Raw genomic sequence first — 17,897 nt, forward strand, 5'->3', positions numbered from 1 at the left:
TTGTTATCACTGCATGTTTCTTTGCACTGCGTGGGATATGTTTTGAGGTGAGGTGAAATGGGGTTTAACGTCGCGTCCAAGATTATTGCACTTATATAGCGACGTACATGTACGTGTGTGTGGCTGTTTGTACTAGCCCGGACTGATGCCGATTTATAGTGCCAGCTCACTGAGATACCATGCCGCAGTTTAACATAAATACCCCACTCAGGCCAGTCCTTGTTCTAGCCCCTTAATGCAGAGCGCCAGACAGGGTAACAACAAGTACCATCTTTTAACGTATTTTGGTATGACGCGGCCTGGGACCGAACCCCGGACCTTCCGCCTTCCTCCGGGCGGACGCTCTACTACTAGACCACGGAGGCGGTCGGACATGTATTGAAGATGATCGTGAGATAATGCGAAAATAGAATACAGATAACAAAATCGGGAACTCAAGCCACCGTCTTGCTCATCAAAACTATCGTAACTGTGTGCATGCATTAAAACGATAACAAAAATACATGTTTAATCAGTTATATCAAATTCAAAACAAAGCCACACTACAATATACAATGTATATAATAATATGTATTTATTCATATTTATAGCATGCTTGACGTAAACTTAATAGCAATAATCATCAGGAAATATACAATATGATGATATAATAATTAGTGAATTCCTTTAATAACAGCCTGGCGTCATTTACCTCCAGATGGCACGAGTGGCGCTTACTTCTGTCGGGATCAGCCTATCGTGGGTTAGAAGGCCAGACTCGTTCTGATTATGAGTCTTTGTCAGCACCATGTCTCGCATTCACCAAGAAGCAAGATGATAACAGATATGAAGAGACAATCATAAATGCCCTTCTGGGAGCACATGAAATGGCTCATGTCGAATACGAAATATAAAGTGACCGGGCAAAGTAATTAAAGGATTGACAACTTGACATTTATCTTATTTGCAAACCTATAGCATGACTTGCAAAAGAACAGAAATATGACCAGTAGGCGTGAAAAACGCCGATTCTCCAAACTAAAAGATTACAGTATATGGCTAATTGAACTTGTACGTGACTACTAAAGACAATTCACTTTAGTTTCTCTCACTAGATCTGACGGAAACGGCGACCGCGGTTTTCGTTTTTTCGACTGTAGAATATATTCCGTTCATCAGTGGATCGAACAGGTTAACACATGTCTGGATTAACATTTGATGCATGGGGATACTTAGCCTACATTTACAACATCCAATTTAAAAAGACAAGGGTCCCGTGAAGATTCCGTGGTTGTCGTAAAAGGCGACTATAACGGGATCGGGTGGTCAGGTTCGCTGACTTGGTTGAATCACGTCATCGTATCCAAGTGCGTGGATCGATGCACATGATGTCAATCACTGGATTGTTTGGTCCAGACTCGATTATTAATAAACCGCTGTCATATACGTGTAGCTTGAATATCGCAGAGTGCGACGTTAAAAACAAACAAACAAACATTTCAATATTGATGGCAATAACATATGTTGTCATCTTACACGCCTAACCTTCACCTATGTGATATATACTTGTATCCCAATTGCGTGGATAATGATGTCAATCACTGGATTGTCTGGTTCAGATTACATTATTTACAGACCGCAGTCATGTGGATGGATTATTGCTGATTGCGGCGTTAAACAACAAACGAAACTTGACAAAGGTTCAACTAAATAACACAGATCATGTTAACAGGGGAGATTTATCGCAAGACATCGATCACCCCAGTGGGAGTATTTAAGGAACCGGGATATTGATTCCCTCGTCTTATTATTTCTGGCTTCTCGCTGGCTGCTTGCTAGTCAGTGACATTATCATCTAAAATACAAAGGTTTCATTTCAGGAAATGAAGAGGTGTTCATGATCTGAGGATCCGAACTACTCCCTAGCAGCTTGCTCTTAAATGACATGTATTTATCCAAAATACAAAGGCTTCATTTCTTGGTAGGGAGTCCGGCATGTTGGACAGGTCTTCCGGACAGCTGCCCACTCATCCATACACTCAGAACAGAAGGTGTGACCACAGGGAATCAGGAAGTGGGTGACCGCTCTGTCCACGCACACAGTACACTCGGGCATACTCTGGGCGTCCGGCGTCTGGAAGTAGACAGACAGACAGTGATTATGAAGATAAAGTAAACATTGTAAACAGCCTCCTGTCCGGTGAGAGGTCAACATTTGATCACGAGAAGCATGCGTATAGATACCATCTACCACATCGTCCTTTCTACATGTATAAACACACAAGTTATTTTGAACAAAGTGCTTCATCATTATTAGGTAATGTTCCAGTTAAAAAACTGATCAGTTATATTCTCGTTAGGTAAGAATACATTTGTTCACATTAACATTTTAAGACGTAATCGCATCATTTATCTTTTCTGAGAAATGTTGTGACAAACATTAGTGTAGCTTCTACCCTGTCAGAAATGGAGTTTTACCTTGATACCAGATCTACGAACCGAGGTAAGGGACAAATACCTACCACTCCTGGTTCAAGACACGGCAGTGCTTCACTCCCTCGCCAAGGCTCAGTTTCACACAGCCTAATTATCTCCCCTTGTGAGTTAAGCCCTACAGCTGCGTAGAAACCGCCAGGGGGCACTGTGAGAGGTTGAGACTGATACACCTGTGAGAAAAATACTTTCAATCACAACTAGATTTTGAAGCAGATATAATCAATGTTGAAGCGATACTACACAATACTGCAGGTTTGAAACCTTTTTAAGACACTGCTCAGTAGTATCATGTGACATCTAAAGTAAGTGAATCCAGAATACTAATATAACTGTAGGTATCAAGTGTTTTGTGGCAGTAGAGCTTCTGGTTTTACTGTCAGTGATGGGCAGTGGCAGCTGGTAAACTATCTACTTGCCACTCTACCGCTGTATGATTCAGAGTCACATCCCTTCGTTGTGTATCAATGAACTGGACAGCTACATCATTCAAAGAGTTTGTCACAGTTTTTCACATCGAGACGACTGTGATTCGAGACATTCTACGACATGACTCGCGTCTCATGTATATGCCCAGTGCGGGTGAGGTACCTATCTGAAAATATCGTCTTTCTGACAGCTTCCGAGACTGTTTCCGGATTCTAGAACGTGTCTATGTCAAGACTTTCGACTGTGACACATGCCAGAGATTCGTGTGTGCTTTGAATTTTTCATAGGGTCTATTACGCATTGTTGATGCCACCTATTTGACTGCGTTTGAATATAATTTGTTGATTATTTATTGATCTTGTGTGGTCATCTAATGATTTCACAGTTCAGAATTGTGCGAACTAACTTCTGGGTCAACTTTCGCATTATTATTTGGATTGGTTGGTTCATTTGTTGTTTTACGCCGCATCCAGCAATATTCCTATTATATGACGGCGGTCTGTAAATAATCGGGTCTGGACCAGACAATCCAGTGATTGATATCATGAGCCTCGATCCACGCAATTAAGATCGATGACATGCTTCAACCAAGTCAGCGAGCCTGACCACCCAATCCCGTTAGTCACCTCTTACGACAAGCATAGACGCCTTTTACGGTAAGCATGGTTTGCTGAAGACCTATTCTACTTCTGATCTTCACGCGTGTTCAATTTGGAAATATGCGTGACAGGCATTGTAAATGAAAAACCAATTCCGGGTATCGATATACTCTGAGACGCCTTCTGCAATATTCCAGCAATATTACGGCGGTGGACACCAGAAATGGACTTCACACATTATGCTCATGTACCCGAATCTTCGATGTGACGAGTGAACCCTTTAATGTATCTACGATGCTAACTCGCCGCCCTTCGTCATGAGTAGGTATATACTTGACTTATGTTCATGTAATAAAGACAAGAACCTGGTTGCCAATATTCACGATGCCAGATTCGTCGATCATGTGTATGTGAGTACAAATAAAACTAATATCAAGATATATTTAAGATATACACAATATCAAGATGTCACGGTAAGCGGTAGGTGCATTCAAGTTGTTGATAAGCTACCTTTTCTCCATTGAGAAGAAATGTTGCTGTATTGGTTGAGAAGTTGAACTGACATGTCATGGTAGCACCTTGTCGAGCTGCAGGGACAACCTCTACCGGAAGGCCTGACGCTACGAACACACTGAAATACACAACGACAAACATTTTCGTACACATCCTGGAATATCCAGTGTATTACATCGACAGTGTTGTAATTTGATCGGCCGGAATGTGAGTCGCACATTTTCTATGGGACTCAAAACGAAACTTTGAAAATAAAAATACTAAGTACAAGAGACTTAATAATTGGTGCTGTGTCTTGCAGAACATGTGTATTTCATGACTTATCGTATATAACGAATCTGCCGCCCAATAATACATACTTGCATTTACCCGAATCCCGAGGGAAAGCGAAGAATGTTGATGGCTAGTGAGTGAATGTGGTTTCACGCCGGTATTAGCAATATTACTGTGACGTCAAAGAATGTGTTAAGTTAATTTCAATGTTCCCATGTGATGAATGGAACTAGAGGCTTCTGGGTGATAAATGAACGCCTTGTGTGAATGCCTGGTGCTACCGGTAGGGCAGAACACGTGTACATCTACATCTTTCGCGTACATCTGGTATCACCATTGATTTTCAGGTGATCATCATATAATGTACACCGCTATTTTGCCTTTTACGACCAGTGGATCTGTTTCGCCGAATAATCGAGATCTTAGACGTTGACGTTTGATATAAACAACCTTCATCATCTACCAATGAAGACCTCTCCAGTGACATCGAACATTTATCAACCATGAGACATCACTTTCACAACGTTAGTCAGCAATGACGTTTTCATAAAGTGACAAGGGCACCTTCAACACAATCATCGACACTATTATAAACTCACCCTCCATCATCAGCATGGTAGCCGATGGAGTGTCTCTCCCAGCCAGGAAGTCGCTCAGGGGGGTAGTGTTGTGGGCACAGTCCAACTGCGATATAGCATTCTCTTCCTTCATTTAGGATTTCTGAAAGGATACAATGAGAAAAAATGATCTTAGAATTCAGATATTATTTTGAGTGATCGAAAGGCGTTTTCTGTGAGGATGTTAAGAAGCGTACAGCGGGAAGTTATCAATTAGTTTGTTGATACATAATGTTTATGTGGACAATTAAAACAACCTATCAGTATTATATATACTTGTACATGCTTATCAATATTTATTACAGAGATAGTACATGTACAGTTAACTACGAACCACATGGGTAAAAATGGCATCCTGTGTTCCACAGCCTGTCATTGTAATCATGGAAAACCGTAGACCTCTAGGCGACATTTTGTAATAGAGAAAATACCATTTCATGTATCGTATTCGTGTCTTACTGGTTTTACTCAACAATGAGACCGTCTTCTCTTTCGTATTCTCTTTTAATCAATGTATCACAAACACGACTAAAGTATTTTGCATGCGTCAAATAACTTCGCTGGTATCCGTTGAGTACTGAAAGGAAGGAGAGTATTTAAATGATTGGTTAAGATTAACCTAATAGTTCATGACTTCCTTTGTTTCATTAGTTAAAGGTACGCCGCAGCTTTAAGGTGTGTTGTACAACGCTGTAAGTATACTAGCATTAACCTATGAAGCTTTGTGTGTAATATATTGTATAATATTTCCATTATCGTGTCACTAAGTTAGGGAGTTCATCTATACATCTGCACAAGCGCTTGTACAGGATTATAGTGACAGGTTAAAGGTTCCCTAAAACCCCCATTATGTTAATAAATCGGGAATGTAAGAATGTACAACCGAATTTAATGGCACGTTAGTTAATGGAGGTACTAGGTCGCGTTGATGTATCATTACAGTTTGATACAACGGGTCCAGAACATAAATCATAACTGAAGCGATTCTCGACATCAATATCTCAGATCTTGTCCAGGCGAGCCAAACATCTGCTAGTCCGGAGACTTCATTATATATAGGAAGCACTTACCAATAGAGAACGTATTGACATCTGGGGTCATGGGGCGCTTGGAGAGTAGGAGAGCCACGGGGACATCATCATCATCACCATCTCCAGTGTAGCTGAAACTGTATTTGTCTTCAATAAAAAATATATATGTGACAAATTGTTGACGGTTGAAGCTATACATATTTAAATGAAAACAAAAGATGTTATCAATTCGTAACGGACAATATAGGGAGGATTGTGTGACGAGGCTGAGGTTGTGGGTCGCTGCTTCAATGGCATGTGTACACGTTGGCTCTCCAATTGTTTGGGGACCAGCAATCAGGTTTTCACGACTTCCAGTCTGAGACAAAATTATTTTCTGGTACAAATTTTAAATTTCATACATGTAATGCAATTGATGATTAATATTATTACCTCAAAACACCGTTGTGTTGATTGAGTGTAGCATCCCGGCACACCGAATAATGGTACTGCTCTTGAACTGCTCTTAATTCTTCAACTTGAATACGAGACACCTGCAAATACTTGGGATCAGCAAGCATTTCCCACTCGGATTATAAATGAAATATATGCGAACATGGAACAATATATAAAAAAAACAATTCCAAAAGTACGTACACGAATCTAAAGAACACTGAAATATGTGTGTGCTTTGTAAGAAAAACAACAATAATTGCATTTATCATTGCATTCGTAAAAGGCCACAACGGCCTATCAGCACCAAATGTTGCCTATTATCAGGCTTAACAGACATTATAATGTAGTTTAACGCAACACTAAGCAATATCTCAGCTATATGACTGTGGCCAGTAAATATTCGTAGTATGGACAAGACAAACTAGTGATTGATATAATGAACAACATCCAGCGCCGTCGGGTACGATGTCACCCAATGAACCTGACCATACGATCTATTTAGTAGCCTCATAAGATAAACATAGATTGCTCATGCCAGGCCCTTTCGAAAACGTAACTCCTTATTTAAAGTGAGGAAATAAACTAAAATATGCTGCCTATTTGGAAATTGTTCTCCAAATCATCATACATACACATCAGTGAAATTAATCTTGTGTGTTACAAGTGCAAACGAGTGTTATGACCTGACCGTAGTATCTTTTTTATAGAATCCTAGAAGAGATATTGTCGTGTTGTCGCATTTTCGCCCGGGCAAAACAAAGCAGAAAGTGTGAAAGTCAACCATAGTGTGACAATGCGACGAAACGACATTTTGGCCACGCGGCACGTGACAACTAGTATGCACTCACATCACTTTTGTATTCGGTGTCGTTATGTCGATTATTTTTTTTAGTTTTAACAGAGCGTGTGATTAAAGCAGATCAGTAGCACAAGCCACCCTTCAGTCTCAGTATATCCACAGAAACAGCAAATATAATTACTTTGACACCCAGCGTAATGCGCAACCACCGTCTACCATGGCCAGGCCCCGTCTACAGCATACATACCGTGTTCTTAGACATCGATGTGTATCGAATGTTTTTGTAAAGCGTGAAGACAGTACCTGGTTTGTAGCAGATCTCCATGGCTCCATCTCCAGTAGACAGACTGACTCCCCGTGGGAGTGGAACCCGATTGCAGCGTGGAACCCTCCCGGAGGGAGCCTGAGGGCGGGGCTCCTGTACACCTACAGACACAACAGACACACCAGATACAGGTCCTAGATAGAAGCAGACACATACATTTCACAGCAGACTCAGATCATGCGCCCACAGACACAGATCATACACTCGCAGGCACACTTACACAGCAGAAACAGATTCACATGCAGGTACAGCAGCCTTTACACACGTATACCCAGCAGACATGTCTGCAGAGAGCACACACAGGTGGCACATCCACAGACACTGATGTCTCGCCCTCAGACACAGGTGGCACACCCACAGACACTGATGTCTCGCCCTCAGACACAGGTGGCACACCCACAGACACTGATGTCTCGCCCTCACACACAGGTGGCACACCCACAGACACTGATGTCTCGCCCTCACACACAGGTGGCACACCCACAGACACTGATGTCTCGCCCTCAGACACAGGTGGCACACCCACAGACACTGATGTCTCGCCCTCACACACAGGTGGCACACCCACAGACACTGATGTCTCGCCCTCAGACACAGGTGGCACACCCACAGACACTGATGTCTCGCCCTCAGACACAGATGACTAGCCTGTAAACAGAGATCACACGCCCACAGACACAGATGGCACGCCTGAAAACAGGGATCACACGCCCACAGATGGCACGCCTGCAGACAGAGATCTTATAAACCGGCAGACACAGGGTTGCACATTTGCAGACACATGTAAGATGCCTCCAGATGCAAATCATACGCCTGCAGACGAAGGAGCAGATCACTCGTCCCCAGAATTCACAAACAGAAATCACATGCCTACATACACATAAGTCACAGTTTAATCACACACAGGCCAAGCAAACAGAAACAGTACTTCTGTAGACAAAATTCACATAGTTCGTACACCCGCATACACATGAACAGTTCACACTACACAGATACAACATGTCTCGTATCATCAAATATACAAATCTAGACTGGGGACATCGATGTATTAGATCAACTCACTACAACATCGTTAAGGCTGAATATAACAATCTTCGCTTGGAAGTCCACCTCACACGACATGGTGTCTCCGACTCGGGCTCTGGAAGCGTGACGTGATGGCTGACCATTGCCATGGTATATTCTAGAAACAGGGAGAATATGAATGCATAATTGTGCTTTCATTTGTAGTTAATCTTCTCTTGAACAAGTCGTCATATTTTAGGGGAAATCAATGATACGCTTGAAGAATATATTCCACGTTAATAACATTCAAAAACAGATTCGTTGCCTCTACATACTCTGACGTTATAGGTCTTTATCTATCCATGTCCGATAACGCGTGTGCATCACAGTTGTTTGATATACCGATATTCCCTGATTAAAACCCACTGTATGTTAAATGTAGGGAAATGTTTTTTTTGTTATGTATGCAAGTTATTCAAAACATTGTATATGTAGGCATGGGAAGTGTACGTTCTTCACGGGCACTTGTAGCCCATTCGTCCTAATATGCCGTGCATCGTTTAGTCCAAGAATCTTATGTGACGCACAATGCCATTCAGAAAGTGGTCAATGTAACGAATGTAATATTTGGGATAACATTTTCTTTTCTTTTCGTCGAATCAACACCACTCTTATAACAAGCATAGTCATCTTTTACGGCAAGCATAAGTTGCTGAAGACTTATTCTAACCCGGATCTTCAGGGATCCCAGAAAAAAGTTTTGTTTGTTTGTTTGTTTAACGCACTCAGCAATACTCCAGCTATATGACAGCGGTCTGTACATAATCGAATCTGGACCAGACAATCCAGTGATTGACATCATGAGCATCGATCCACGCAATTGGGATATGATGACATGCATCAACTATGTCAGCGAGCCTGACCACCCGATCCCGTCACTTCTTATAACAAGCATAGTCACCTTTTACTGCAAGCATGGGTTGCTGAAGACCTATTCTAACCCGGATTTTCACGGGTCCCAGAAAAAGTAAACGTGTTAGACCTGCATCAATATCAAGCGGACAAGACATGCTAAAACTGGAATACTGCTCACTTCCTTGGTGGTCTTACCATGGAGTGAGTGAGTGAGTGAGTTTGATTTTACGCCGTTTTTAGCAATATTCCAGCAATATCACGGCAGGGGTCACCAGAAATGGGCTTCGGACATTGTACCAATGTCGGGGGTCTTCGGCGTGGCAAGCGAAGGCTTTAACCACGAGGCTACCCGACCGCCCCTCTTACCATGGAAGAGAAACACTTCCACTACATGTGTATACACGAATGTACGACCTATGCTACTTTGGGATTTCCTCATTAATTTGAACGCCGTGATGTAACTAAAATACAGTGGAGCTTAATCCAAGTCACTTCCTTAATCTATGTTGTAGGTATCTAGCTGATTATATCAATATCTAGATAACAAAATAGAAATGCTGCTGCAAAAGGTGTTGAAATTACAATACCCGCCGTCGTCCGCATGATATGCTATTGAGTTGGGCAGCCATCCTGGTTGTCTGTTGCCTGGGTAACGGCGGTGACACACTCCGATAGATATGTAGCACATTTGTCCTTGGTTGACGATTTCTGTGTAAATACGAAATATTTCTGATACAAATGTTATAATGATAATGTGATCAACAGCAAATGTTCTTCTTTTACATAGTATATATTATATATATTCTTCGTGTTTGGTGTATCACGTATTTACGGAAATCATTCTAAACCTCCGGTGACATCATCCCATGATGAGGTGAAGGTCACCAGAGCACATGGCTTGTGACAGCGCGGGTCGCTGGTGCACGTGCAATACTGTTCGTGCACGTGAATAGTGCACGTGAAATACATTTAATATATAAGCGTTAGCCAGCCTATTTTAAACCGAGGGTATAGGTATTTTTATCTTAGAAGATGTCGGTTTATAAGTCGGTTCACGACCTCTAAGTCAGTCTCATTCTCGGTCGTGAAAGACGGGTATTTCATGGCATAATCAGTAGTCAATGTGTTCATGGTCACATAGTACCAAATTGGTCGCAACATAGTTGGATATTGTATCTTTACCAAAGGAGAACTTGTTGCAGGTAGGTGAGAGTGGACACTCGGACACAAACTGACCAACAGGGATGTCGGGCGACATGGAGTCGTAGCTGGAATAACGACATCGATGACTACAGATAATATACATGATATGTTTCATGTGACTCGTGACATATAAAATGTTTTCAACATTCATGGTTTTGATATTACCATAGGCCAAATATATGTTGTATCTAATCATGAGAATGAATTCGCTCAAGAGACATAGGGTGAGTGAGTAAGTATGATTTTACGCCGCTTTTAGCAATATTCCTGCAATATCTAGGCGGGGGACACCGGAAATGGGCTTCAATTATTGCACCCATATGGGAAATCGAACCCGGGTCTTCGGCGTGATGAGCGAACGCTTTAACCACTGGGCTACCCCACCGCCTCAAGAGACACAGAGTTTTAGACAGACACTAGTATATATGATACAGTTTTATCTTGTGACAAGTACAGCTCAAACTCCATGTTCACATAGAAGACGTCATGCAATTTGTTTTGTAAGGCGTTAACGCCGTCGGTTTAAAATTTCCGAGCATTAAATACTCAATAACCCCGCATATGTGATAAAGACATAACGTTTATGGAAAATGTAAAATACTATAGTTATCATTGATTCTCTTTCTTTGTTAACTCTCACAATTGTGAGCTAGACAACTTCACTGTTATCAAGAAAAGATTTCTGTGTTTCCAATCATTTGAAACAACAGCTTGTCATTAACCAGAGAGCCACGTAGACTCCAATTCAGTTTACTATGTCAGCGACCACACCCACCTCACTGTCCCTGATGAATGTGACACCTTTGCTTCTCGACAGAACAAGGAATGATAGGTCACGTCGTCTGATCGCAGAGGCGTCTGTCACGTTAAATCAGGAAATCATTTTGATAACACGGAACTGCATCTTGACACACTGACGTAGTTTTAAGTGACTAAGGTCACTCGTGTCAATCGGATCATTAATAAACATGTCATTGTATGCGACATAGATAATGGATTGAAAGACCAAAACGGCATATTTAATTTCATCCTTCAAGCCTTTAACAGTGACTATCTTCAGCCCAAAATGACAGTACTGGTATGTTCGATTCAAGTCGTTCGAACATTTAATGATTTGTATCAACGTGAATTATATAATACACATATCAATTGCTTAAACACACATGTCACGGATAACAGTCGAAACGATTGGACCTGGATTACATCCAGCATACAACATGCTTAACGACCCGTCTTCATAAAAATAAAGAAACATTAACAATAAAACAATAAACAATTATGTACAGTATGTGAACAATTACCTTGACATCTGGCGTCCACGGTTCTACTTCCAGGAGGGTGACCATCTCGCCGTGTGAGTGGAGGCCAACAACGGGGTAGAACCCCCCGGGAGGGGCGGCCAGAGGAGGAGACGTGTAGATCTGAAATGTCAACAGATTCATGATGGAAATAATTAAAATATGGCTACATGTCTTTCATAGTAGGTGCATATGTTTATGTTTAAAAAATGTAACATAAATTATCGTGTAGTAAGTATAAACTAAAAGCAACATGCATATTAAATATAATTTTCTGGCTTATGACATCGGAGTAGAATCTGAAATTTTAGGTCACTTACCGCTCTTTCGTTTCTGTAAAATGTGACAGTGTTTTTGGACATGTTCAGTGAACAGGCCATTACTTCTCCAACACTGACTCTTCCAAACGTGTGCCGGGGAAACCCAGTAGCCACATAGATCCTGACGACAAGAGCACGCCATTCAACAATATAAGTTCAACTGTCTATGTTCGATACCATGGTGCGTTTCCCGTGGGAGGAGCGCCAATACAGTGATTTACCACTTTTGTTAAACCCGCGTGCAGGTTCTGGTTCGGACAAATCCAGTCACGTTAAAAGCAGATATTTTACCAATTCAATACCTTTCTGACAAAGCCACCGCATGGTGTCACGTCAGTTGAGTTTTCGGGGCAATCAAGCAGCGTTGAAGCCACTAAAGTATCGGCAATACGAGCGCAACATCCGGAGCGTCATGCCTGATAGTTGTATCTCGCTGTAGCTGTAACGAACTCAAATGGGTAGTTACGAATTTGGTGAACTAATACCTTGTTGTTTCTGAGTGTTAGGTAACAAAGGGTGTATTGTCGTTTGTGCTTTGTGTGGGCATTCTATTGCTGGACAGAAACTGCGCTTGAAACTTGAAAGCTTAGTGTCGGAAAGCTGACATTGGATTTGAAACCAGCTACAGGTTCACCTAACAAAACCTCCAAATTCAGGGTTTGTCAGATGTTTTACTACGAGACATCGAATACGAGTAAAATATTTGAAAACAGTTAAGAATCACGAATAGTGCAAATCTGGGATTCCAACCCACGATCGTCGGACTTAGAGTTGCAAGTCTGCACAGCAATTCATGACACTTAAACAGACTGGGTCACTCCTACCTCCTGCAAGAGACGTTTGTCTTCTGGTTATGAGGCTTCTATGTCTATGGCATCGTATCAACATGTTAAGTAATGTATACTTTACACCTTAAACGATGTGATACTGTTAACATTGTTGACGACGGCCATACACATGTGAGGACATAAGTGTGCCGTTAGTCGTACCCAATTTAGTTCTTATACATGTTATGTTATTTCCTCACCCTCCGTCGTCTGCGTGGTACCCCACGGAGTTGGCCTCCCACCCTGGCTGCCTGTGGGCGGGGTAGTGTCTGTTACACACTCCTATAGCTATGTAGCAGTGCATGCCGGGATTGGCGATCTCTGAAGAGGAATACACAGCAGTAGTAATCGGAGGTTTTTAAGTAGACCAAGTTGTTATGTGTGCCTTATATTTGTTTGTTGTTAACTCATCCATGTTATTACAAATTAAAGCCTGTAACAATACAAAGTTGTGATCAATAATTACATATCCAATTTTGGTCACCAAAGGATATCTATTTGCGTGTCACCCCAATACACTATGATGCATTGTATCGTACACAGATGGTAATATTACCATTATTTTATAATACCTATTGAAAACCTGTTACTCGCTGGTGTCAACGGCTTCGGTCCAATAAACTGAGCCACTGGTAAGTCTGGTGAAGCAGTTTCGTATCTGTAATAATAATAATAATAATAATAATAATAATAATAATAATAAATCCAATGAAATTATTTATATTATTGAATTTTCTCTCCCTTTTGACACTAATGTGATTGCCAAGATTCAGGAAAAAACATGGCAAATATGCAGACCTCGCGTTCGAAATGTCACGCTTGCATCCCAAGTACCAAGTTGTCCGATTCCCCATTGTTCTCGGCGCCGTAGGTTTGCTACCTCCCAATCTGTTGACTGATATTGGGAGAGTACCCGGGTTTGCTACCAGGAATACAGCCCTTCTGACAATCTGGGTAATGCAGAAGGCTGCAGTGTTGGGGAGTCTTCACATTCTCCGAAAAATTCTAAGTGGGTTTGACTAGGCAGCGCTTCCTGGGAGAAGTCCCATTCGCTGTCTGGGCTGCCTGTAGAGGGGGCAAGGACCCTGAGCCGATGATGAGCCTAACCAGCCTGACTGTACGAGGATCACCCAAACCCTCTTTGCTGCATTTTTAAAATCTGTACATAATAATAATAATAATAATAATAATAAATATATATTAATAATAATAATAATAATGATAATATGAATAATACCATGAGAAAGAATGGCCGACCTGATCACGAACACATCGCTGCTATACATGACTGACTCACAATGTATAGAACTCCATTCAAGTGACGCCTGAGTAAAATATATGCACAGTAACAAGACTAAGTCCAGATCACTGCATGTCAAGTTACAAAACGTGTGTGGAATTGGTTGCTAAAGGAAAAAGCGGGGTGAGGGGTGGGTATGTGTGTGTGGAGTGGGTAGTCCGACTCGCTACCGTGTTTGTTCGTCGCACCGGAGACCAGAGGTCTAACCCTACATGGGTACAATATGTGAATTCCTTTTCAAGTTTCCCCTGATGTGATATAAAACCAAACTCGTTCACAAAGAGGGTTATAACAGATAACCTTTGTTGTTACATACTTCAGTTCTCCCGTCCGTTGGTCGACTGTCATCTCTCGGCAGTGCAGGCTGTGATAGACAATGTGTGCGGCCATTTTGTCAACAGAGCTTGAAGGGCAGCAATACATATCCTTGTCAGATAATAAATACCAATGTGAAGATGAAATAAAAGTTTACTGTTTTAATGAAGTGCAAAAATACACTTCATTGTGGAGGCGACCAAAAGTAAAGACACACACACAATATACTTACATAAATGAAGTAGTTTCGCTTGATTACGATATGGAAATTCATCTGTTTTTGTCACATTCGTAAATGCTATGTATGCAATATGTAATCATATATGTTAAAAGATAAACCCCGAAAGAGAAGAGGCTTACATATTGTGTACAGCAATATACCCCAGCAAGTTCAGTGTACATGTATATATTCCGAGACATGTCGGCGACAGGGTATTAATGACAGTATGACATGACGTGGTTTTCCTCGAGAGCCCGAGCTGTGTTTAGAACACGTTACCATACGCCTATAGCGCGACCCCGTTATAAAATCTAACGCCTGCTTCAAAACTGTATAGTTTTAGGGTATGAACAAATATCATTACTTTGCTGAAAATAGGATGAAATGGAGATTATTTGGCGTAAGAAACCCTCGTTCCTTATTATAACCTTTATGTTATACATCTCAACATGTAAGACTTTCTATTTGCAAGTGAAGGTGAATACATTTTCGCCTTGTTTGAGAAGACACGGCAGTCGAGCAGTCGTGCACACGACACACTAAGGGACGTAACTCTAATGTCTTATCCCCGGCTGATATGGATCGCCCATTGAAAATCCATTGACAAGCCATAATTATTAGCCCGGCAAGGGGGTGTAATACGGGTCTGTGTTATTACACCCGCTGTGATATGTCCGTCTCTATGTTGGCTCTATGCGACATACCTCATACCGTTGAAAGGTATCTGTTATATATCACAACACTCCATCTAAGTCTTCAGTTGGAGTAAACATTACGAATCTGTAGCGTTTTAGTATCATATAACCAGTCACTCGCTTCATCCATACGATGTCTCTAGATAAATGAGTGCGCACGTGTAACAGCGCCGGAGTGTGTGTGTGTGTGTGTGTGTGTGTTGTGCGCAAGCAGACCACATGGCTGCCGACTGCACTTGACGGAGTGTATTTGCATGTAATGAGAGAATACACCCTTTCCCCGGAAAGCCGAGTGTTTGTTGTAGCTGCCAAAGTCATTACAGAATCATATCAGCTGCAGTGTTCTGACAGTATATCAGCGACGCGACTCAGCTTTCCTTCCTATTTTTAGAACAAGGAAGTATTCACATGTGAGAAATGATTGTCGCCTATATCACAACCGCGTTATAGAATTATATATTTTTCTTGTGACGTCACTCTTTTATTCTACCCATGTATTTTTCCCCCTATATAAACGATTTCATTGTCATCCAGCAGTCGCTGCGCAACATCGTTTGTTATTCTTTCGAATGCACGCTATTTCTTTCTGTTTTCATTACCACTGCATGAGAAACACGGTACATCTTCCACGGTGTCACATAAAATATTATGACACCAACCGATTGGCTTTATGCACAGGTATCTAATTCAATTACTCTTTTCACACTACTCGTACAGTTTTCCATTGCGGTTTACTTTCGCTTTCGGGTCATAATATATGTGCAAGTGTGTGTGTGTGTGTGTCAGAGAGGGAATGAATAAACAGGAGTACTACAATCCTACAGTTTCAATGGAAACATGTCAATATCATGCATGCAAGTATTTTCTTGACACCTGATTTTGGTAAACGTTGGAATACGTGAAATATTTGTATATACACCAAGATTTCATGAGCGAGACTAATGAATTGAATTGTGGACAGACGTACAATGTTCATCGGCTTTCCTCACCTACTTACGTCATTTACCGTCGCTAATGTTTCGACTTGACCATATGCTGTGCTTTGAATGTTGTCGTGTATTCAGTATTCAGTGTACATTTCAAGGGACGCAACTCTAGCAGGGTCGCTGACAAAGTGTCCAAGGCTGTGGTGACGAATGACATTGCGATCGATTCCCAGTTCTTTGGGGTTATAAGATATTAATTTGCATTTGTTATCTCGACTGTGTATGCATGTATTTTTTTATTTGTATACGATGGCTGATGTACCACTGTTGAAAGGTCTGTTGTATGAGAATTAAATGCATCTTGAATCTTGAAAGTTGTACCTGATCCGCAAATGAGAAGCTGGGTACCTGTTGTGATCTCGAATAATGTGAGAATAGACTAATACATGTTCCGCTTCCTTACTATAACATCAATTTTCAATTTCAATTCTTTATTGTATGAAAAGCCATAGGCCCATATACAACGGAGTTACATAACATATTTTATAAGATACAAAGTCAAGGTTAACTCAACACTTTATAGGTAAACTGCATGTAATCATCGCACATGTATTCACAACGTTTGTAAATGATGTATTACTTGAAGATTACGTTTTTTGAATTTTCAAATTTTGTGATCGGTAATCCGAGCAAATATGACCCAGTTATGAAAAGGAAACCCAACATGCCCATTAAAATATATAATGCTAAACTATGTTAGAGCTTCTGATTTCATAGCTCTTTATTTTATAATTAGAAGGATTATCAATGATGGGAAGGGTGATGTGTTATAATATATACCTATTTGAGAGTCTAAACGTTCTTACTAATAATTTTGCCGAATGTTTGACATACATTGCCTGAAGGAATTGGAACATATTATTGATACACGTCCATGTCTTTGGTGGACAAAATGTCTCTTGTGCTCGGCAGTAGTGAGGACTGGCATCACTGTGTTTATACCATCATGTTTCCGTGTTTTTGTTAGGTGAACGGTTGACTGGCCTTTGCATGTATTTGTGACGGGTGCCATCGGTGGGGCTGGATACGCTCACATTTTCCTAAGACCTGCATCACTTCGGGCTTTCCTCCCACACTAGTCTCACACGCCGTGATTTAACGAAAATACTGATCAAAGTGGCGGTTACCTCACTCACTGCGGACCGAAGAGCAGATCACTCGTCCACAGAATTCACAAACAGAAATCACATGCCTACATACACATAAGACACAGATTAAACACTTGCTCAAAGCGATCTTAGGCGCTACAAATATAGTAAATCCTTAAGATCGCGATCTCAGGCTTCGGCTACAATCGCCATCCACTTGCACAAAGCGATT

At 41.3% G+C, this 17,897-nt stretch overlaps 1 protein-coding gene across 12 annotated transcripts; it reads right to left on the bottom strand.

Annotated features, from left to right (window-relative positions):
• Positions 1-550: 550 nt before the first annotated feature.
• On the bottom strand, positions 551-16,681 carry LOC124141863 (SPRY domain-containing protein 3-like). Of its 12 annotated transcripts, none has more exons than XM_046510026.2 (17): positions 16,581-16,681; positions 14,678-14,787; positions 13,634-13,719; positions 13,262-13,382; positions 12,235-12,355; positions 11,918-12,037; positions 11,392-11,474; positions 10,596-10,681; positions 10,001-10,121; positions 8,556-8,676; positions 7,472-7,594; positions 6,367-6,476; positions 5,974-6,071; positions 4,886-5,006; positions 4,011-4,131; positions 2,502-2,645; positions 551-2,113 (listed from the first exon to the last, which is right to left on the bottom strand). In XM_046510026.2, exons 2-17 carry the CDS (start codon positions 14,782-14,784, stop codon positions 1,931-1,933), a joined length of 1,866 nt encoding a protein of 621 aa, XP_046365982.2. In that variant the 5' UTR covers positions 14,785-14,787; positions 16,581-16,681; the 3' UTR covers positions 551-1,930. The 12 variants fall into 12 exon arrangements, with proteins under 12 accessions (XP_046365982.2, XP_046365984.2, XP_046365981.2 ...); XM_046510028.2 differs by having other exon boundaries at positions 14,678-14,764; positions 16,589-16,675; XM_046510025.2 differs by having other exon boundaries at positions 16,589-16,669.
• Positions 16,682-17,897: the final 1,216 nt, after the last annotated feature.

The sequence above is a fragment of the Haliotis rufescens genome, unplaced genomic scaffold (assembly GCF_023055435.1).
Source record: "Haliotis rufescens isolate VD_foot unplaced genomic scaffold, xgHalRufe1.0.p SCAF_7, whole genome shotgun sequence".
Taxonomy (NCBI): Eukaryota; Metazoa; Mollusca; class Gastropoda; order Lepetellida; family Haliotidae; genus Haliotis; species Haliotis rufescens.